Below are 16,469 nucleotides of genomic sequence, written 5' to 3'. Positions count from 1 at the left end.
CCTGAAAAAAATTAATGGGTCATGAATAACTCATGTCTTAAAAAAAAAATTTAAAAATCATTTGTTTAGTTATCAGTCAGCCCTTTAAAAAGCACATTTCAGCTGCTATTATTCCTAGCAGCTGCTAATAGCATCTGAGCCCTTGTTCATCTCCAAGTGAAATTAGCACTGGCATCAACATGCTGTAGAGCACGGCGGGCTCTGAGTGAACACGACTGGAACTGCAAAGCCAGCAAGAAGCTGCAGCAACTGCATGCAGCTGAAAAGCTTCCCTGGAAAGGCAAGGAAGCCGTGAATCACATCGGCAGGAGAGGAGAGAAAAAAGCAAAACCAGTCAAGCAGAGAGCATGTTGTAGATGGAGGTGTAGAGGAGGCAGAAAGCAAGATGAAGGCCAGGGCTGGGACTGTTCCTTAACTGGACTGGCTTGCAAGGGCCAGGCAGGACAGGCCATGGGGAAGTCTCATGGTAACAGCACACTCCATTTGGGAAGCAATTATGCAAGGACCTGAGGACAGCTCATGGCAAAAGACAAGTCAGGCACCTAGGAATTTTGATTCCTAGGCAGCACGCAGACACACCTCCTGAGCACAGCAGCAACAGAACCACAAGCACAACTCCACATATTCCAGAAGAGCCCGAGCTCACAGCCAACAGGACCCTGTCAGAGCTTCACAGCAGTGTATGGAGGATTCTCTCCAACCAGCATCCTCTCCTTAAACCCAGGAATCCAGAGTTCAACCTTTCCAGGAATGCCAGATAACTACAGGTTATGGGTAGCTGTGTAACTACAGGTTACAGGTACCCTTGGGCCACTAAATGCCACCTCCCTGAGTAAGGGAGGATACTTTGTGCCCCTGACTGTACCTGGGGGTTTAAATTCCCTGAAACCTACCTGGTGAGACAGTGGATACCTCTTTCCATGTTTATGGCATGTACTCAGGAGTTGAAAAGTTCATTGCTGTCTTCAGGAGTGGATTAGCATATGCCCTCCAAGGAATGGGATATATCCTTAAATTGTGTTTTCCTGTTACTTGTCTGTTCATTTGTCAGATGTTTAAGAACAGGAAACAGTTGCAGGGGTCCAGAACCTGCAGTCTTGTGACTGTTACTCACCAAGCCTGTAACCATTGGGGATTGAATTAATCAGTTCAAAGGAACTGAACTTAAATAATTGCTTTATTTATTTATATCCGAACTTAAATAACAAACATATCACTAAATGCATCAGTTGCAGAAAAACTTTCAAAGGTACAGTGTAAGGGCTTATGCTAAGTTTAAAACAAAAGGTAGAAAACAACCATCTGTCCCCCTTCAAAAATAGCATTTTAATTAAAAAAATCCAATACATTTAATCCTGTCACGTGCTCTGCTGAAAGCTGGGTGACCAAGGCTGAGTTTGTGTGTTTCTGAATAATATCAGATCTCCAGAAGATCCTGTGTCGACTCTCACACCATGATCAGCTGTACCATCACAGCTGCTTGCACCTCACACCCTCTCTCTGAACACGCCTCCTAAGGCAGCAGCACAGAGTGTATCCTGCTACCAAGCACGGTGCTGGCAATCAGCAGGCACAGGGAAGGGCCAGGAATCTCCAAGGAACAGGGACAGGCTTTGTCTGCATTTGCATTATGTGACATAGGGCCCTGATCCACGATAAAAGTTCCTGGATACTATGGTGATATGAATATTAATGACCCTGTGATTAAAACACCATGCAAGGAGTTATATTTGCATTTAATACAAGACTGTCCCTGCTCTCCTAAACAGCCCTTATCAAATGGCTTAATCTTAATGAGCTGCAGCTTCTCATTTGTAAAATTATTTGATAAGACTCCCTGCCACCCATCTGGATGGGCACAGAACCACAGGTTGTGTGACACCTCACACACAAAACCTTTGTGCTCTCCAGAGAGCACAGACAGCTCAGCAGTTCAAACTACAACTGGTAATGGAGCACAGAAACAGAAGGGTAAACTCATATGCACATATCCAAGTACAGCTGCTGACTCAAAAGCAACAGGTAAAGGCCAAAAGAAAGGCTCTGAAATTCCACAGATTTTTTTTCTCAGAAATATATGCCCAAGGATCACAGGACCATGTGACCTACTTGTATTGCCCCCTCCCCTTCTCTGCCACACTGTCCCTGCTCCATCCTTTGGTACCCCACAAACCATACATCAAGCCTGTGATGCATTCCTTTTTTTCCTTACAAACATAACTAATAAAAGCCACAAACATAAGAACCAGCAGGATCTCATCATCTGGGTGAAAATGCAAGCATGGCAGCACCTGAGACCCTGCACACATACAGGTGCTGTCACAGATCCTTCCAATTCCAGAGAGTGTTTTCTTTAACAATCTCAATATATTTATTGCTCATGCCACCAGCCATCTGCATACCCCTGGTATTAAACACTTCTTGCCAAAGGTCATGAAGAGAGTCATTAGAGCAGAGCCCTGGGCCAGCAGCAGACACTGATAACCTTCATGCGGCCACACTGCAGCCATAAGCAAGGATTTCCCATCAATCCAGCTCCCTCCTCCCAAGCAGCAGCTCAATGCCAGAAAAGTCTTTATGGCTGAAGCACTTCTCAAGTCAGAAGCCATTAATCCTTCAGAGGGTCACAACAGGTAAATGAAGTAACATTGAATTAGCAGGTAGGTCATGCAGAGAAGGCACATAAGGCAAAAGGTGTCCATTTCTGCGCTTCTCACATCAGCACTGATTTCTTGTGCTCCTTTCAAGTATTTCTAACCACTTTGAAAGTCCAAATTTTGCATCATTCTCATAAATGTCTGAATAGCACCCCTATACAACCTGGGATAGCAGCGAAGTCACAAAAACATGCATAACACACCAAACCAAGGCTTCCTCCCAGTTGCTCTGGTGCCTTGAGGAGACACTGATGTTCAGTGACAGCCACAGGAACCAGGCACATGATGTCCTCATGGAGCATACTGCACATCTTTGAGACAAGCCTGAGTTTATTTTACTGCTGTCATTTGTGCAGTAACAGCACACATCAACCCTGCAAGCATCATTTCGCTTACAGGAGAGACAAGCAAAGATGATATCTGAACAACAGCTGTGCAATTAAGAGAGCCTCAAAAGATCTTGCATTTTACTCTCACACTCCCGAGAACAGCTTGTCAGATTGCTTTGTAAGTTCACACACAGGCACATTTTGGGGCCCCCTAACACAGGCCTATGGTCACCTAATGGGAAGGGAAACTAGTGTGTGACCAACAGGGAACGAAGATCAGCTCTACCTGCCCTCATCACGGCACCAGCCAGCTTCCAGCTCAGCTGTAGGGAGATGCACATGCAAATCCCTGCTCAGGGAACTCAGATGCTGATGGCTTTTTTTATTTTTAATCTATGAGATCACCCGTCACTGGTACGTAATTTGTTTCTGCAAAATCATGAAGCAAACCAGATGCTATGAGCATCTTGTTCCAAAAATGTCTTTAATCCAATCCTGCAACACATGGCCCAGGGTCCTGGTGTCAGCAGGGGTTCTGCCACAGAGCAAGCGTGAATTTACACCCAAATCACACGTATGCAAAGAGCACATTTGCTGAAATCACAGAGGCAGCACTTGACAGGAAACACAGACTGCAATTAAAGCACCCAATCTGGAAGGCCAGAGATCAATTCCTGACTTGGCTACACATGCTCTGCATTGCTTCACCTCCCTGAGTTCCCAGCAGCCCTAAAAGGGGTGGAAGGACACATTCACAGACTGTGCCAGGGCTCAGATACTCTGGGTAGAGAGAGCTGCTCAGATTAGAGGAGCTGCAGCAGCTCCCTTCTGTTTCACTCTGCTGCATCACACTGTGAGCAGCTAACAATAACCTTCATTTCATTTAGTGGCAATTCCTGGACCTCCTACAAAAGGAGAAAGTTTCCATAATGACAAAAAGCCACAAATGAGAATTACCTCGCAGTGCCTCACTTAAGCCTTTCCAAATCTTTTCCTTGTGCTTGTAAATCACTGTCAGTATTGTTCCTACTCTCAAGAAGTACAGCAGCCAGTATCTGATCCAAGGAGGTTTGCTTCCAGCATGATACCACCACAAGGACATCCTGTGCTTCCCCATCCAAGGAAGCCAGCATTCCTTCCAGTGAAACTGGCTTAGTTACCTCTTGTTATCACAAGATAACTCCTCCATGAACCAACTTTGCTTATGGCACGTTCTTCACAGAGACTTCCTGTCTCCTTCCACATGTAGAACACAAGTAAACACCTAGCACAAGTGAAGGCAAATTGGTTGTGACTTTCCAGAGAAGCAGTACCAGCCCTGCAGCTGGCATGCTGCCTTCCCAATAGGCACAGCCTCAGCCTGCCCAGAACATTTACACTGAAAAAAAGTCACCTTCAGGGGAAGCAGCTCCCAGTCCCCAAGTGTGCAGCACCTAGCCAGTTCTGACCCCCTTATTAGCCATGATTAATGCAGGTGGGTGAGCTTGGAAGGCAAGAAGTGCTAAATCCAAAGTGGATTCCAGCCTGTCTTCAGCACATTTATAACTTCCCACCTGCTCTCCTCAAGCTGCTGACAAGTTCCTGCACAAAGGGGAGAAGGCCCACGCCACAATAAAAACATTATGGCAATGCACGTGCAACCAGAGGTTAGCAACCTGTTCCTTTACAACTACTAGAACACTTCTTCAAGACCCCAGCTGGAGAGTTAAACCATGTATTACCCACAGCCAGAATCCCTAAACTTTCTCATACTAACTGACAACTTCATAGCAAGACTGCTTGAAACAGAAACTATTTTGGTTTAACGTGGAAGGTTCCTTCCTGGGATGATGACTGTGCCAACACTGCCTTTAAACCAGCTTTAGCTACCACAGCTGTTCCATAAGGAACCAGCACCCCTGGGTACTGGGAAGCCAGATCCCTTCTGTGACAGGCTGCACAAGCCAGGCCAGTCTCTGGCCTACACAACTTACACACTTAAATCCACTAACACCTGCTTTTCCTCCCTGATTACATCTCAGGACACAGCACACACTGTCCCAGCAAAAGCTGTGCTGCTAAAAGCACCAAAACACTCGGGATACCTCAACATTTACCAAGTAACTCCCTTGGGATTCTTCACAAGTTCCCCTGGCTTCTACTCTTAGAAAAACAGACCAGCTAGAACACAGAATCAAACATCCTACCTGGCAGAGCAGAGTGCAGAGTACATGTTCTGCCTCACAAGAAATACAGAAAAAGCAACAGGGAAAAAATGAAAAAAGTAAAAATCACATGTCCCATTCTAAGAGGAGAAACAGTTTAATTCCTAATCCGAATGTCACCAGTCAGCTGATTAACAGCTGGACCTTGGCTGAAGCTAGAAAGCAGTAACTCACAAAATACACTTCAAGGCAATGTCTCGAACCCAGCCACACTGGAATTGGGTTGAGGGTCATATAAATCTGTAAAATGTACCTGAGATGGGGTTTGCTTTGAAGTGAAATTATTTCAGAAGAAGCTCATGTGTATTTTCAGTGACTTCAGATTATGGCTGAAGGGAAAGGAGGTGCCAAGGGTAAGCAGGGCAAGGGTCAGCAGAAATCCTCTGCGCTCAGGCCAGCCACACCACTGGGCACCCCCAGTGCCCAGGGAACCCCCACCAGACTAGGCATGGGCTGGGCATTCACAGCCTCTCCCAGCTGCTTCCTAAGTGCACTGGCCTGCAGGTCTGCTAAGGAATGTCAGGATGGATCCCACAATGTCCCTCTTTTCAAAAGAGAGGAAAAAATAGAGCTCGCAAACATAAGATGATTTTGTGACTTTGCACTGGTTTGTAACACCACCCATTAAATGCTTTCAAATCAACACAAGCTACCAGCACACAGGCACCTACTTGAAAAACTTCACTGAGTATCCAACAATTATTAAACCTGAATCCCTTACTCACACACTTTAGGGGAAAAGACCGTCAAAAAAGTACAAGTAATTTTAAAAGTAACTTTTCATAGACCTGCAGAAACACAGCCTGTACCTTTTGCTAGAAGCAGAGCAAGACAAACAAAACCCTGCCCAAACATATGCCCCATCAATGTTTACACACGTTGGGTGGGCTCAGCACTCTCTCACATCTTTGTCACAGAGAGTCACACAAAACACAGAGGCCCTCAAAAATGGGACATGGGGCAATCCCCAACCTGTTTCAGCCCAGAGGAGTACCCGTGCCTTGTGGTACTTTGCCACACACAAATATCTCTCAAACTCCTTAGCAAATTCCTCATTTATGGCAACATCCTTCTCAATGTTTCTGCTGCTTTGATCCCCATCAGCGGGACACCAACCTTCTTAGAGGGTTGTGGGGCTCTGGCGTGAGTTTTTGTTGTATTGGTTTTTCCCCTACACACAGGCAGAAACAAAGAGCAGTATCTGATTTGGTCCAACACTGTTTTGGTTTTTTTTCAGAAAGAAAACAGCAAGACAGCAGCCTGACTCAGCTCCACATTGCATGAGCTCCTGGGCATTCACTTCATCACTCACCCTAAAACCAGTCACAACACCTGTCAGCCCATACTGGGGCACTGCGCAACTTTGAACCTGGCCCTGCAGAGCTCCAGGGCCAGCAGTACTGCCCTCCCACCACAGACAATCCTTGTGCAAACTTTGAGGGGAACTTTTCAAGAGATTATTTGTGCTATTATATGGATTAGAGCGGGACAGCTACAAAGACCCAACAGGAAACATCTATTGCAACATCCTGTTTGTAAAAAAAACACTGATTCACCAGTATCGTAACACCACAACCAATCCCTCAAATTCCTTCTATATTATTCCCATCTTCTTCCTTCCAAAAGGAAGGGATGTTCCTCCCTGCCCAGGAAGGCAAGTATCCAGATAGAACAGGGGTGCACTTAACCACAGCAGGTATTTTGGAGGATCTACACAAGAGCCCAGAGGCACATGGATCCAGTTGCCACTTGGCACAGGCAGTGCTGCAGCCAGGGCACACTCCTCATCAGCAGAGTTGCTCAGCAGAATTCAGGGTGGCCAGGCACAGCTGTGACAGACAGAGGCAAATCCTAACACTTCAATTCCAGAAGTTCTGGTTCAACTCAAGTCTCCTCCACACCATTCATTACTTCATTGATTCTCTCTTCTAAGCCACTTTTACATCTCTTTTTTTTTTTCATTTTTCACATGCTGCACCTAAACACAGGCCTCTGCACTCCCTCCTAAAGCAATGGGGATGAGAGGTCCTTTCCTTCCCAGACAGGATATTCCTCCTACAAAGTGCTTCCCAGGGGACTTCTCCTTTTAGCAGAAATAGCCACGAGTTGCCTCTTCAGCACTGCTGAAACACCAGTGCAGATACAAAGAGGTTTTCCAGCCGAGGTTTCAGACGTCAGGAGCGCAGGGACCAGGCTGCCCACGAGCTCCCCAGGTCTCCAGCTGAGTCAGGGAGAAAAGGCTGTTTACCAGCACACTCAGCCACTGGCATGCAGAGCTGCAGCACTTCTGACCCACACTGCTCCCCAGCTGGCCCAGCTTTCCCACAGAGGAAACATTTTCACTGTTCCCAACAAAAGGTGACAACCTGCAAACCAACATACCAGCTTGCTCCTGTCCCCTCAGAAGCTTCAGTGTGCACGCAGAAGGATTTCAGACTGCTCACAGCAGTCTCACTGCGAGGGAGATACCTGGGCAGCACCTCTCACCAGAAGAACTCCCTCTGCCTCACAGGAACAGAACACAGCACCTGTTTCAGGTGTGCTCAGCCTGCATGTGAGGAGCCCAGAGCTGCAGGCTCCATCCCACAGCCAGTCAAGAAACCAGGAGTTGCAGGGAAAAGCTGCCACAAGCAGCAGCTCCCCCAGGACAGAGACAGGGAAGGGAGGTTCTTCTCTCCCAGGCAATCTGTGCTCCTACCTCTACCTCTGCTGCAGCTCAGCCCTGCCAAGCAGGAGAGCCCAGTGACACACGGCTTCACTTCCCAGGGCTGTCAGCACAGGGCAGAACCTGCCAGCAGATTACTCATCAGCAAAAAAAGCCTCTGCCTTCCCATGTTACAAGGATGAGGCCACCCTGCATTAAAAAGAGACTCTGACAGCTTCTCAAGTTTAGCTCATGTAGGTCCTAAGCTTCCAGGGCCAAAAGGGCCTCGGAAGTACCAGTCCAGGCAAACCTATATTGCAAATTTCAAGGAAAAAAAATCACTATAGCTGCTGGTTAAAAGCCTGGTTTCGGTGCTCCTCTCAGCAGAACATATCAGAAACCAAGTCTAAAAAACAGTCACAGAGCTATTTTCTTGTACACCATGTTGAATTCTTATAAATCTGAACACAGGCAGCGTACACAGAGTCCCTTTTCCATTTTAGGGCTCTTTCTGTAAAAGCCAACACAGGTCCTCCCACTCAGCTCTCTCCCAGCAGCTCCCCTCTCCTTATCCATCAAAACAAAACACTGTTTCAACTAAATTTGCCCAGGATGCTGCGCAGGAGTGACCAGGAGCAGGTCTAAGGAGGCCAACATCTCTCTGAAGGTCGAGGCTAAGGTTACCAGCCAGAGCCATTCAGGAGGTTCCTTACAGCCCCAACAAATGAAATGTAAAATGATAGTTCAAGCAGCAGAGCTGGTTACAATTAAACAAATGCCACCAGCAGCTTGCTGCACTGCAAGGCCTGCATACGTCATGAGTTCTATAACCCCTAGAACTCATTTTTAGGTCTGTAACTGTTTTATTTGGGAAAAAAAGAAAAAAAAAGTCACAAAAACATGTGACTTTTGAGGCAATTGGGATCACCACTTCCCCTTGCAGAAACCCCATACAAAGAAATCCCTCATCCCAGGTCACAGCCAGTCCTGCTCAGCCTAGGTACATAACACAGCTACAAAGAATTTACTCCGGTGTTTTAATCTTCTCTGCTTCGGGTAGGAAAGGAGGTAACAACTGAAAAAAGTTTAAGAGTGAAGGACACTGTTTTCTTTATTTACAGCACCTGGCTGTGCACCAAAATATTTGACAATTTCGGTTTGGGTGTTTTTCTTGGTTTTTTAACTCCCAGTTTAGGAGAAGTGGGAAACAATTAACTTCTGAAAATCTCTCAATTTCTAAAGCATTTTTTAAAAAAAGCTAAGTCCAGCAAACCCACATTGGATTTACAGATGGGAAGATCAAACATGTCAGGCATCACTGGACAGCAATTCTGTCAAGGACAATGAAATATTCAAGAATCTGGGGGTCAAGGAGGAGGCTGGGTGCCCGGGACAGCTCAAGGCCTCCCTTTCGGACTGGGGAGGGAACGGGGGAGGGAAAAACAACCTACGTCGAGCGCTCAGAAAGGCACCGGGATCCTACCTTCCGCCAGCACCTCGTCCACAGTGACCTGGTGCCGGCCGATGCTGAAGACCCGGCCGACGTAGCCGCTGCCCGGGCCGCTGCTGCCGCCGCCGCCGCCGCTGGTGCCCGACCCGGGCCCGGAGCTGCCCTGCTCCCGGCGCGAGTCGAAGAACTTCTTCATGTCTCAGGAGGCGGCAGCCGCCGGCGATGGGGGTGATGCCGGTGTCAGGTCCCGAGCCCCTCCTGGCTCCTGCCGCAGCCGCTGAGGGGGGCTCGGGGCCGCTCGCCTGGCGGGGCCGAGCCGCGCTGTTCCCCGGGAACTCACACCTGCAAAACCACAGGGGATAACGGGGTTGCGGCGCTACTCCCGCGGGCCCCTCCAGGAGCCCCGACCCGCAGGGACCCTGCCCGGTACCTCGCAGAGGGCGGCGGGCGCCTCCATGCACCCCGCGGGGCCGGCGTGCGCAGCCCCACCGGGTCACGGCGGGGGCCGGCTGCCGGCAGGGCCCGGGGCCCGCATCGCTGCCTGGCGGCGTCACCGGTAGCCACCGAGCCCGTCAGGGACACGGACCAACCCCGCCGCCGCCCCCCGCCGGCCCCATCCGACCAGGAAATGGGCCGTCACAGGAAGTCCCGGCTGCCGTCAGGAGCACCGCCCCCGCGCCTCCGCCAGCTGCAGGGCCCAGCCTCGCTGCCCCGGGGAGTCCCGTCCCGGGCTGTCCCGTGCCGCTCCGCTCCGCTGCGCCCCGTCCCGGGATGTCGCGTCCCAGAATGTCCCGTCCCGCAGCCCTCGGAGCGACCCCCGCCCCACGGTGCAGCGAGAGGGGGAGCGGGGCCTCGGCGGGATGGCGGCGGGCGCGCGGCACGCTGGGGGCGGTAGTTCCCCGTCGCCAGCGGAGGGGGTGCCCTGGAGAGGTGGGGACTACAAGTCCCGGCATGCCGCGCGGCTCTGGCCGGCAGGGGCCGCTGTGCCGGTGAGGCCGTGAGGGGGCTGTGGCGGAGCGCCCGGGGCAGGGTCCCCCCTCAGACCGGCGGAGACCGGACGTCGCCTCAGGGACAGTGGATGGGGCCCCGGGGCAGGGTCGCCCCTCAGACCGGCTGGGACCGGAGGTCGCCTCAGGAACAGTGGACGGGGCCCCGTGGCCCTGCGAGGGATGAGTGCACAAATTCTGTCCGTGAGGAAGCACGACCCACATTAGGGTTTTGCATGGTGACAGGTATTTACATTTATATTTGAAATAATGCGCTGAGCTTGATGTTTTTGTGATATAATAATAAAAGGCCACTGCTGTGACATCACGGGATTAACCTGAAGCACGAGGCTTATCTTCACACAGGCCCTGGCTAGCTTTGAGAGCCTAAGAAAACATTCTAAAAGCAGAGATATCCCAAGCCCTCAAAATGTCTTTAGTGTTTTACACCTGGTTTTGTAAAACCTGTGCCTTGGGTTTGCTGATAAATTACAGCTTTCTTCTCCTTCCTGCCCAAGTATTGGCAAGATGCTCATCAGGGGCATTGCAGCTCCTCCAGAGCCCAAAGCCATTGGGTCAGGCTTTGGAAAGGTTTCGTTCAGCTCAGGTTTTAGGAAACTTACTTTAAATGCACTTTGGGATCTTTTCAGCATTTTTGTCTCAGAAAACAGGAGATTTTCTCAGTGTATGGCATCCAGAGCAGCAAACTCCTCTCCTCATGCAGTATTGAAGGCCAGAGCTGGGATTTCAAACAGCAGAGGGAAATGTTGAAATGGTAAAAAATGTTTTTTCTGAAATGAAGCCCCAGGATACAAAACCTAAGCAGCATGTGGCTGCCAAATGAATACCTCTATGACAACACTGCTCTCTTTCCTCCTCTCTGACTGGGACGGAAGAGGAAACCAAAGCATGGTCCCATTTTCCCAATGACTATTATTTCCTGTATTATGGTAATAGCTACAGCCATCCTGCTGCCAACCCCGGTCCCCAGCGGATAGGCCAGGCCTAGTTGCTTTGGGATGACAAAAGTGTTCACCCTTCACACAGCCCTTTTCTTCATCCAGCCTTGCTTTGGTCAGGGCGTCCGGCAGAGGCAGTGAGATAGAATCAGCATGTTGTAAATGGGTGTAACTGGGTTTTTCCTCACAGTGTTTGAAGACTTTTAAGATGCATATGGCTCTCCAAACAGGCAGGTGAAATTGTTGGTGGTAACATTTAGCAATACACAGATCTCACAGCAGTCACTACAGTGGTTTTTCTGCTGAGCTACTGTGTCTCTTCACTGTGGATAATGCTACACTTCTTCTACCATCCTTGGCTTCAGCAGGTCTTAAAGGTATGGGGCTACAAGCCCACAATGCAGACCCCAAAGTCCTCCTTTGACCACCTTCAGTCATCCCATAATTTGTGGGATGGCTCCTGACTGCACCTCATTTCCAAGTACACCCCAAGTCCACACAGCTGGAACTGCAATCATTTCAGCCAGGCAGCCAACACATGTGTGAAAACAGTCCTTTTTCATTTGCAGGCTTTAATCTGCATGAAACATGCTTGGCTTTGCTCTGGGGCTCTGTGATGAATTAACTGGTCAATACAGAGGGTTCACGTGCCCTTTGGAATAAATGTGAACTGAGTAAAGTCTCTGTTGCTTCTATCCATTATTTTAAATTATTTTTTAAATTTCTCTAACTTGTGAAAATCCTCAGGCATCTCTCAAGACAGGTAAAACACCCAGTGCAAAAATTTGGTCCCACCACAGGGGCTTTCTGGGGACTCTGCAGAACTGAACAATTTCCAAAGAAATTGTGCATCTCTGTACAGTACAGGGAAATGACTCATTTCCAGCTAAAGAAGATAAAAGCCACTGCATGCAGAGAGCTGCAGATGCTCTGCTGAGCCTCCTCCCTGGCTCTGAGAGGGCTTTTTTTAACTGTACCTGCAGTGCAATGCAGGGAGTGTCAGACCCACGCATGGCTGGGTGTTCTGATGTTCAGCCCACGGGTACACAAACCCCACCCATGACCATTTTGGGGAGCAAAAGCACAGCAGCAGCCATCCCCAGCTGCAGATGCTGAGAATATTCTTTATTCCAGAAGGCGCAAGGCTTGGCTGCACTGCTGCAATCCCAGTGACCTTCACAGGGATCAGAGAGAACTGAGCCTGAAAGCTCCAAGTGAAAAAGCTGATCAGTGGCTGCAGCACAGACGTGGCCTGGGCCTGATGCTTCTCCCATGTCAGAACGACTCCAGAGTGCTTCCAGGCTTGTCCTGCTGCAGAGAGGAACATCAGTCTGACTAATGCGCTCAATCCTAAACAATAAATTTTAAGCTACGAAAATCCCATGATGTGAGGTTTAAAATATCCGAGTGTGGTCAGCAGAGCTGCTTCCCTGCACATTGTCTCTCTGATCCCTGATCCTCCTGCAGTGCTCAGAAAATGCATTCAAATCCCCAGGAAAACGCACATTAATACAGCTGCATCCCTCTTCATCAAACTTTCCAGACAGTTCAGCATTTTCTAAATAAAAACACAGGCCTGGACAGGTTTCCTGCGGTCCCCGAAAGGCGAGGGCACACTGGCCCCTTCTGGAGGGCTCGAGGAGCAGCAACGACTGAGAACAGAGCTGGTACAGCTCCCTGTGCTTGGTGACACTGAACTTTCTAGGGGAAGCAAAGCCATGGTCACATTTTCCTGAATCCACCCCATAACAATTAAGTCTTAATCACATGGCTATCCACAACTCAGATCTGTATTTTACATGTTCAAAAACTGGAAGTTTCCACCTCCTTGGTGCTCTTGTTTGCCCTTGCAGGACATCCTCACTTGCTCCAGCAATGGCTGCTTCCTGTGGCTGGAAGCCAGTCTCCCATCCACGGTAATGGCACTCTGGTAGGCACACCCAGACATAATGGAGCTGACTGAGCTCTGCAGGCTCATGCACGTGGGATGCAATGGCCCGGATTGACCCTGTGTACAGCCAGGGGATGGAGCACTGGGTGGAAAAGAGCTGTGTTTCTCAAGGAGCATGACTTTGCACCACAGCTCCACACTGTCCTTTATAGCAGCTGCTGCTACACTAAGGGAAATTTGCGGGTTGGGTTCTCCCTGAGAAGGGGTTTATCAGCTGTATTTCCAGTGTCAGGATCCTGTTGGGCCTCCTCCTGCCCCAAGCTACCTCACCTGGGTCTGCCCCCACCCTTTGTTCACTTGTGTCTAAATGCAGGGTTAGGAAAAGTCATCCTGAGCTGGGCAGTCATAGCTCTGTTTCCATCCCCTACAGATGGGTTATGGCCAAATTACAGAGCAGCTAAGTAAGATAAACTTCATGGAGGCAGATAAGAAGAAAAAAGTGAAAGCGACTCATTTCCTCTTCAGAACTATATGTGTGCTAATTAAACATTCGTTAAGCCCCCACCCAATCTAGAGGTATTTGCTGACACTCATTCCCATTTGGATGGATTCATGGACACCAGCGAAGCCATCAGACCACTGATGGCCCTGGACTGTTTGCATTTCTTGCTGTTTATAGCTTTAGCGAATAAAAGAAAACAGCAGACTGGGCCCGTGGCCAAATGCAGCCTTCAGTTTCTCTGTGGGAGAAAGGCAGAGTGGGTGGACATCTCTGAGGCAGTGTCAGCACAGCATATGCTGGGGGAAAGCAGTGTGGAGAGCCCCCTGCACCAGAGATGCTGCTAGAGCTGTCAGCATGAGGAGCTGTGAGAGCATCCGGGATCCCCTCCTGTGTGCCTGCCTGCAGAACACACGAGCATCCCCACCTTGAGAACCTGGTGATTGAAGAACACTTGAAATGGGAATTCGACTCCTGGCTGTTTCATCCTTGCAGTGCTCATTGCTGTCTCCCCTTACAGCTTATTGTCTGAGGCATGTGGGCTCCCAGCTCCAAGTGGTCTCTGGTTTTAAAGGCATCTTGGGTTACAGGAACTTTTTCAGATCAGTTTGTTCCCCAGTTCCTTCTTGGCCCTGTGTGACATTTATGTTTATGTAATCTACCCAGAGAGACTTTGACTTGCATAGTAGTGCTCAGGGTTCTAAATCCTGCCTGGACTGCTAAAAGCGAGAGCATTCCCCTGATAATACTGAGTGCAGAAGCAATGTTCCTAATGGTTATGAAGAGTTAAAAACGCTCCATTTCTTATGTGAATTGGAATAGTTCCACTTTCCCACCTTATATAAGCACTGCTTACCCAGGTCTGGGAGTGTTTCATCTTCCTTCCTCTCTTTGTGTTAAAAGGGTTCTACTCCAATCATAGATAACAGCTCCAGGCTGCCTCTTCCTAAGGTCTTCCCCAAAACACCTCTTCCCAAAACATCTCTGAGTTGTGGAAATGGCTGTTTCACCTTACACGGTGCTGAACAGCAGGTAAGGACACTCCCTTGCTCTAAGGGTCAGAAGTGCCCCTGGATGTCTGCAGCGAGCCCTAACAACAGCAGTTCACTTTGGGACTATTGTGATATTATTACACTGAATGAGAGAATTCTTTAGCCTCTTACAAGCACACAGAAGTCAGTGCTTTAGAAAAGCAAGGGGTGGTTTTCAGCCTCCACCCTACCTTCGGGTACTGCTGCTATGGAGACAACATTGAGCTACAGCATCCAACACACTCCCACAGCCCTTGTGCAACCATTAAACAACCCCATTTCCAGAGGCTGCTGCTTGCAAACTCAGGTATGAAAATGAGCGCTTCCCTTACGAACCTCCTAAAAACACTGGCCTAATCCCCAAAGGCCCAAATTTTGACCCTCACTTGCTGAATTACTTCATTAATGTCAGAATTTGGAGCTCAGTGAATAAGGTGAGGCTGTTTCTCTAGAGCTAAAGGCAGGTACCTGCTAATGAAAGGGCACACTGAAAATCTCCTAAGCATAAGGCTCCTTTGCTCTCTGAGGTGCAAATTTAAAAGGTCAGGTCCTTCGGGCAAAAACAAGTGCTGCCATTTTCTAGAGGTTCAGCTCTGTTCTCACTGTGGGACTTGGAACAAATACCCCTTTCCTAATGGGCTGCTGCTTGAGCTCAATTTATTTACTTAATGCACACTGCCCTCCCTGTTTTTCTATGACCTTTAATTTTTATTAGGTCTTTTGTAGATGGGAAAACAGCAGGATGAAATGGGAATAGAAAGCATGTGTGCAATTGAGTAAAGTCTGAGTGGTTGAGAGATTTGTAACAAAGGTGGTTAAAATAATTGATGGGACAAATGAAATACTTGTGACCAGAAGAGCAATATGCTCTGTCACTGCATTGAGCTGGGACTGTAGGGTTGTCCCTTGCTGTCCATCTTTGGATGCAAGGACAGCAAAGCTATGCCAACCAGTGCTTCAGCTGGAGATACTGGAAGATAACCATAGTCTTTCCATCCTTTCATAGATGAAGATAAAGCTGAAAGCTGAGCAGACCCTGCACAAAGGGCTCCTTTGTGCAGCTTTGTCACCTGAACCTTGTCTAGGAATATACAGCAACAACCCTGCGCCTTCCTGAAGTGAGCAGCTCCTGTAGCAAGTCATAACAGGGTTCCCTAAATCCCCTATTCTATCCACCTTCCAGAGAAGCTCAGCCAACTCTCAGCATGCTCAGAAGATTTTGTGCCTTTTTTTTTCCTTTCTGGTCCAAATAACCGTGATTGACTCAGATGGCTCAGGAGCCAGCACCCATAACCAGCCAAGATTACAGGGAACTTGGCTGTGTGATGTGTCAGGATCTGGCTGCTGAATGGACTGCACTTACATGACTAATTCCAGGTGGCCAAAAACACCCATGCAAACACTTTGTATCTTCAAGTATTCCTCCTACTTGATGCCTCTCCCAGGGGAAAGAAAAGGTTAAATTATTAAAATAATGGATGACAGGATTGGTGCAATATTTAACTAATTTGTAAAGAAAAATAATAACTTAAGGTATTCAATAATTACTATTGCATATACCAGTGACTGCAGTGACAGAGCCTTCCAGTCCTGGGGGCTGACGAGACTGGGAAGCAAAAAGAAGGATGAAAATACACAGGCTAAAGCAATCACTGGCAGTGTAAGATGGAGAAACATGGCGGTTCTGCTGGTGGACTAAAATGGGCCCAGAGCAGGGACTGCTGACGTGAAAAGGGATGAGAATAGAAACTTTCACAGATGTAGGAAAGAGAAGAGTTTCTCCTTTGCAACAGTTTATAATATGTGCTGATCCACACTG

At 48.6% G+C, this 16,469-nt stretch overlaps 1 protein-coding gene across 13 annotated transcripts in view; it reads right to left on the bottom strand.

Moving 5' to 3' along the window:
* Positions 1-9,968, bottom strand: part of AAK1 (AP2 associated kinase 1) — a 74,435-nt gene extending 64,467 nt beyond the window's left edge. For 8 of the 13 annotated variants that reach the window (XM_063420770.1, XM_063420772.1, XM_063420769.1 and 5 more), the window contains exons 1-2: positions 9,715-9,952; positions 9,318-9,626 (exon numbers count right to left, since the gene is read on the bottom strand). In XM_063420770.1, coding sequence (XP_063276840.1) covers positions 9,318-9,480 — 163 coding nt within the window. In that variant the 5' untranslated portion in view covers positions 9,481-9,626; positions 9,715-9,952. Of the gene's footprint in view, positions 1-9,317; positions 9,627-9,714 lie in introns of all 13 variants that reach the window. The other 5 variants (XM_063420776.1, XM_063420767.1, XM_063420768.1 and 2 more) reach the window with 5 other exon arrangements.
* Positions 9,969-16,469: the final 6,501 nt, after the last annotated feature.

Source organism: Prinia subflava, chromosome 32 (assembly GCF_021018805.1).
Source record: "Prinia subflava isolate CZ2003 ecotype Zambia chromosome 32, Cam_Psub_1.2, whole genome shotgun sequence".
Classification (NCBI taxonomy): Eukaryota; Metazoa; Chordata; class Aves; order Passeriformes; family Cisticolidae; genus Prinia; species Prinia subflava.
The sequence above is the reverse complement of the archived record's forward strand: the minus strand, read 5'-3'. Positions and strand labels throughout refer to the sequence as shown.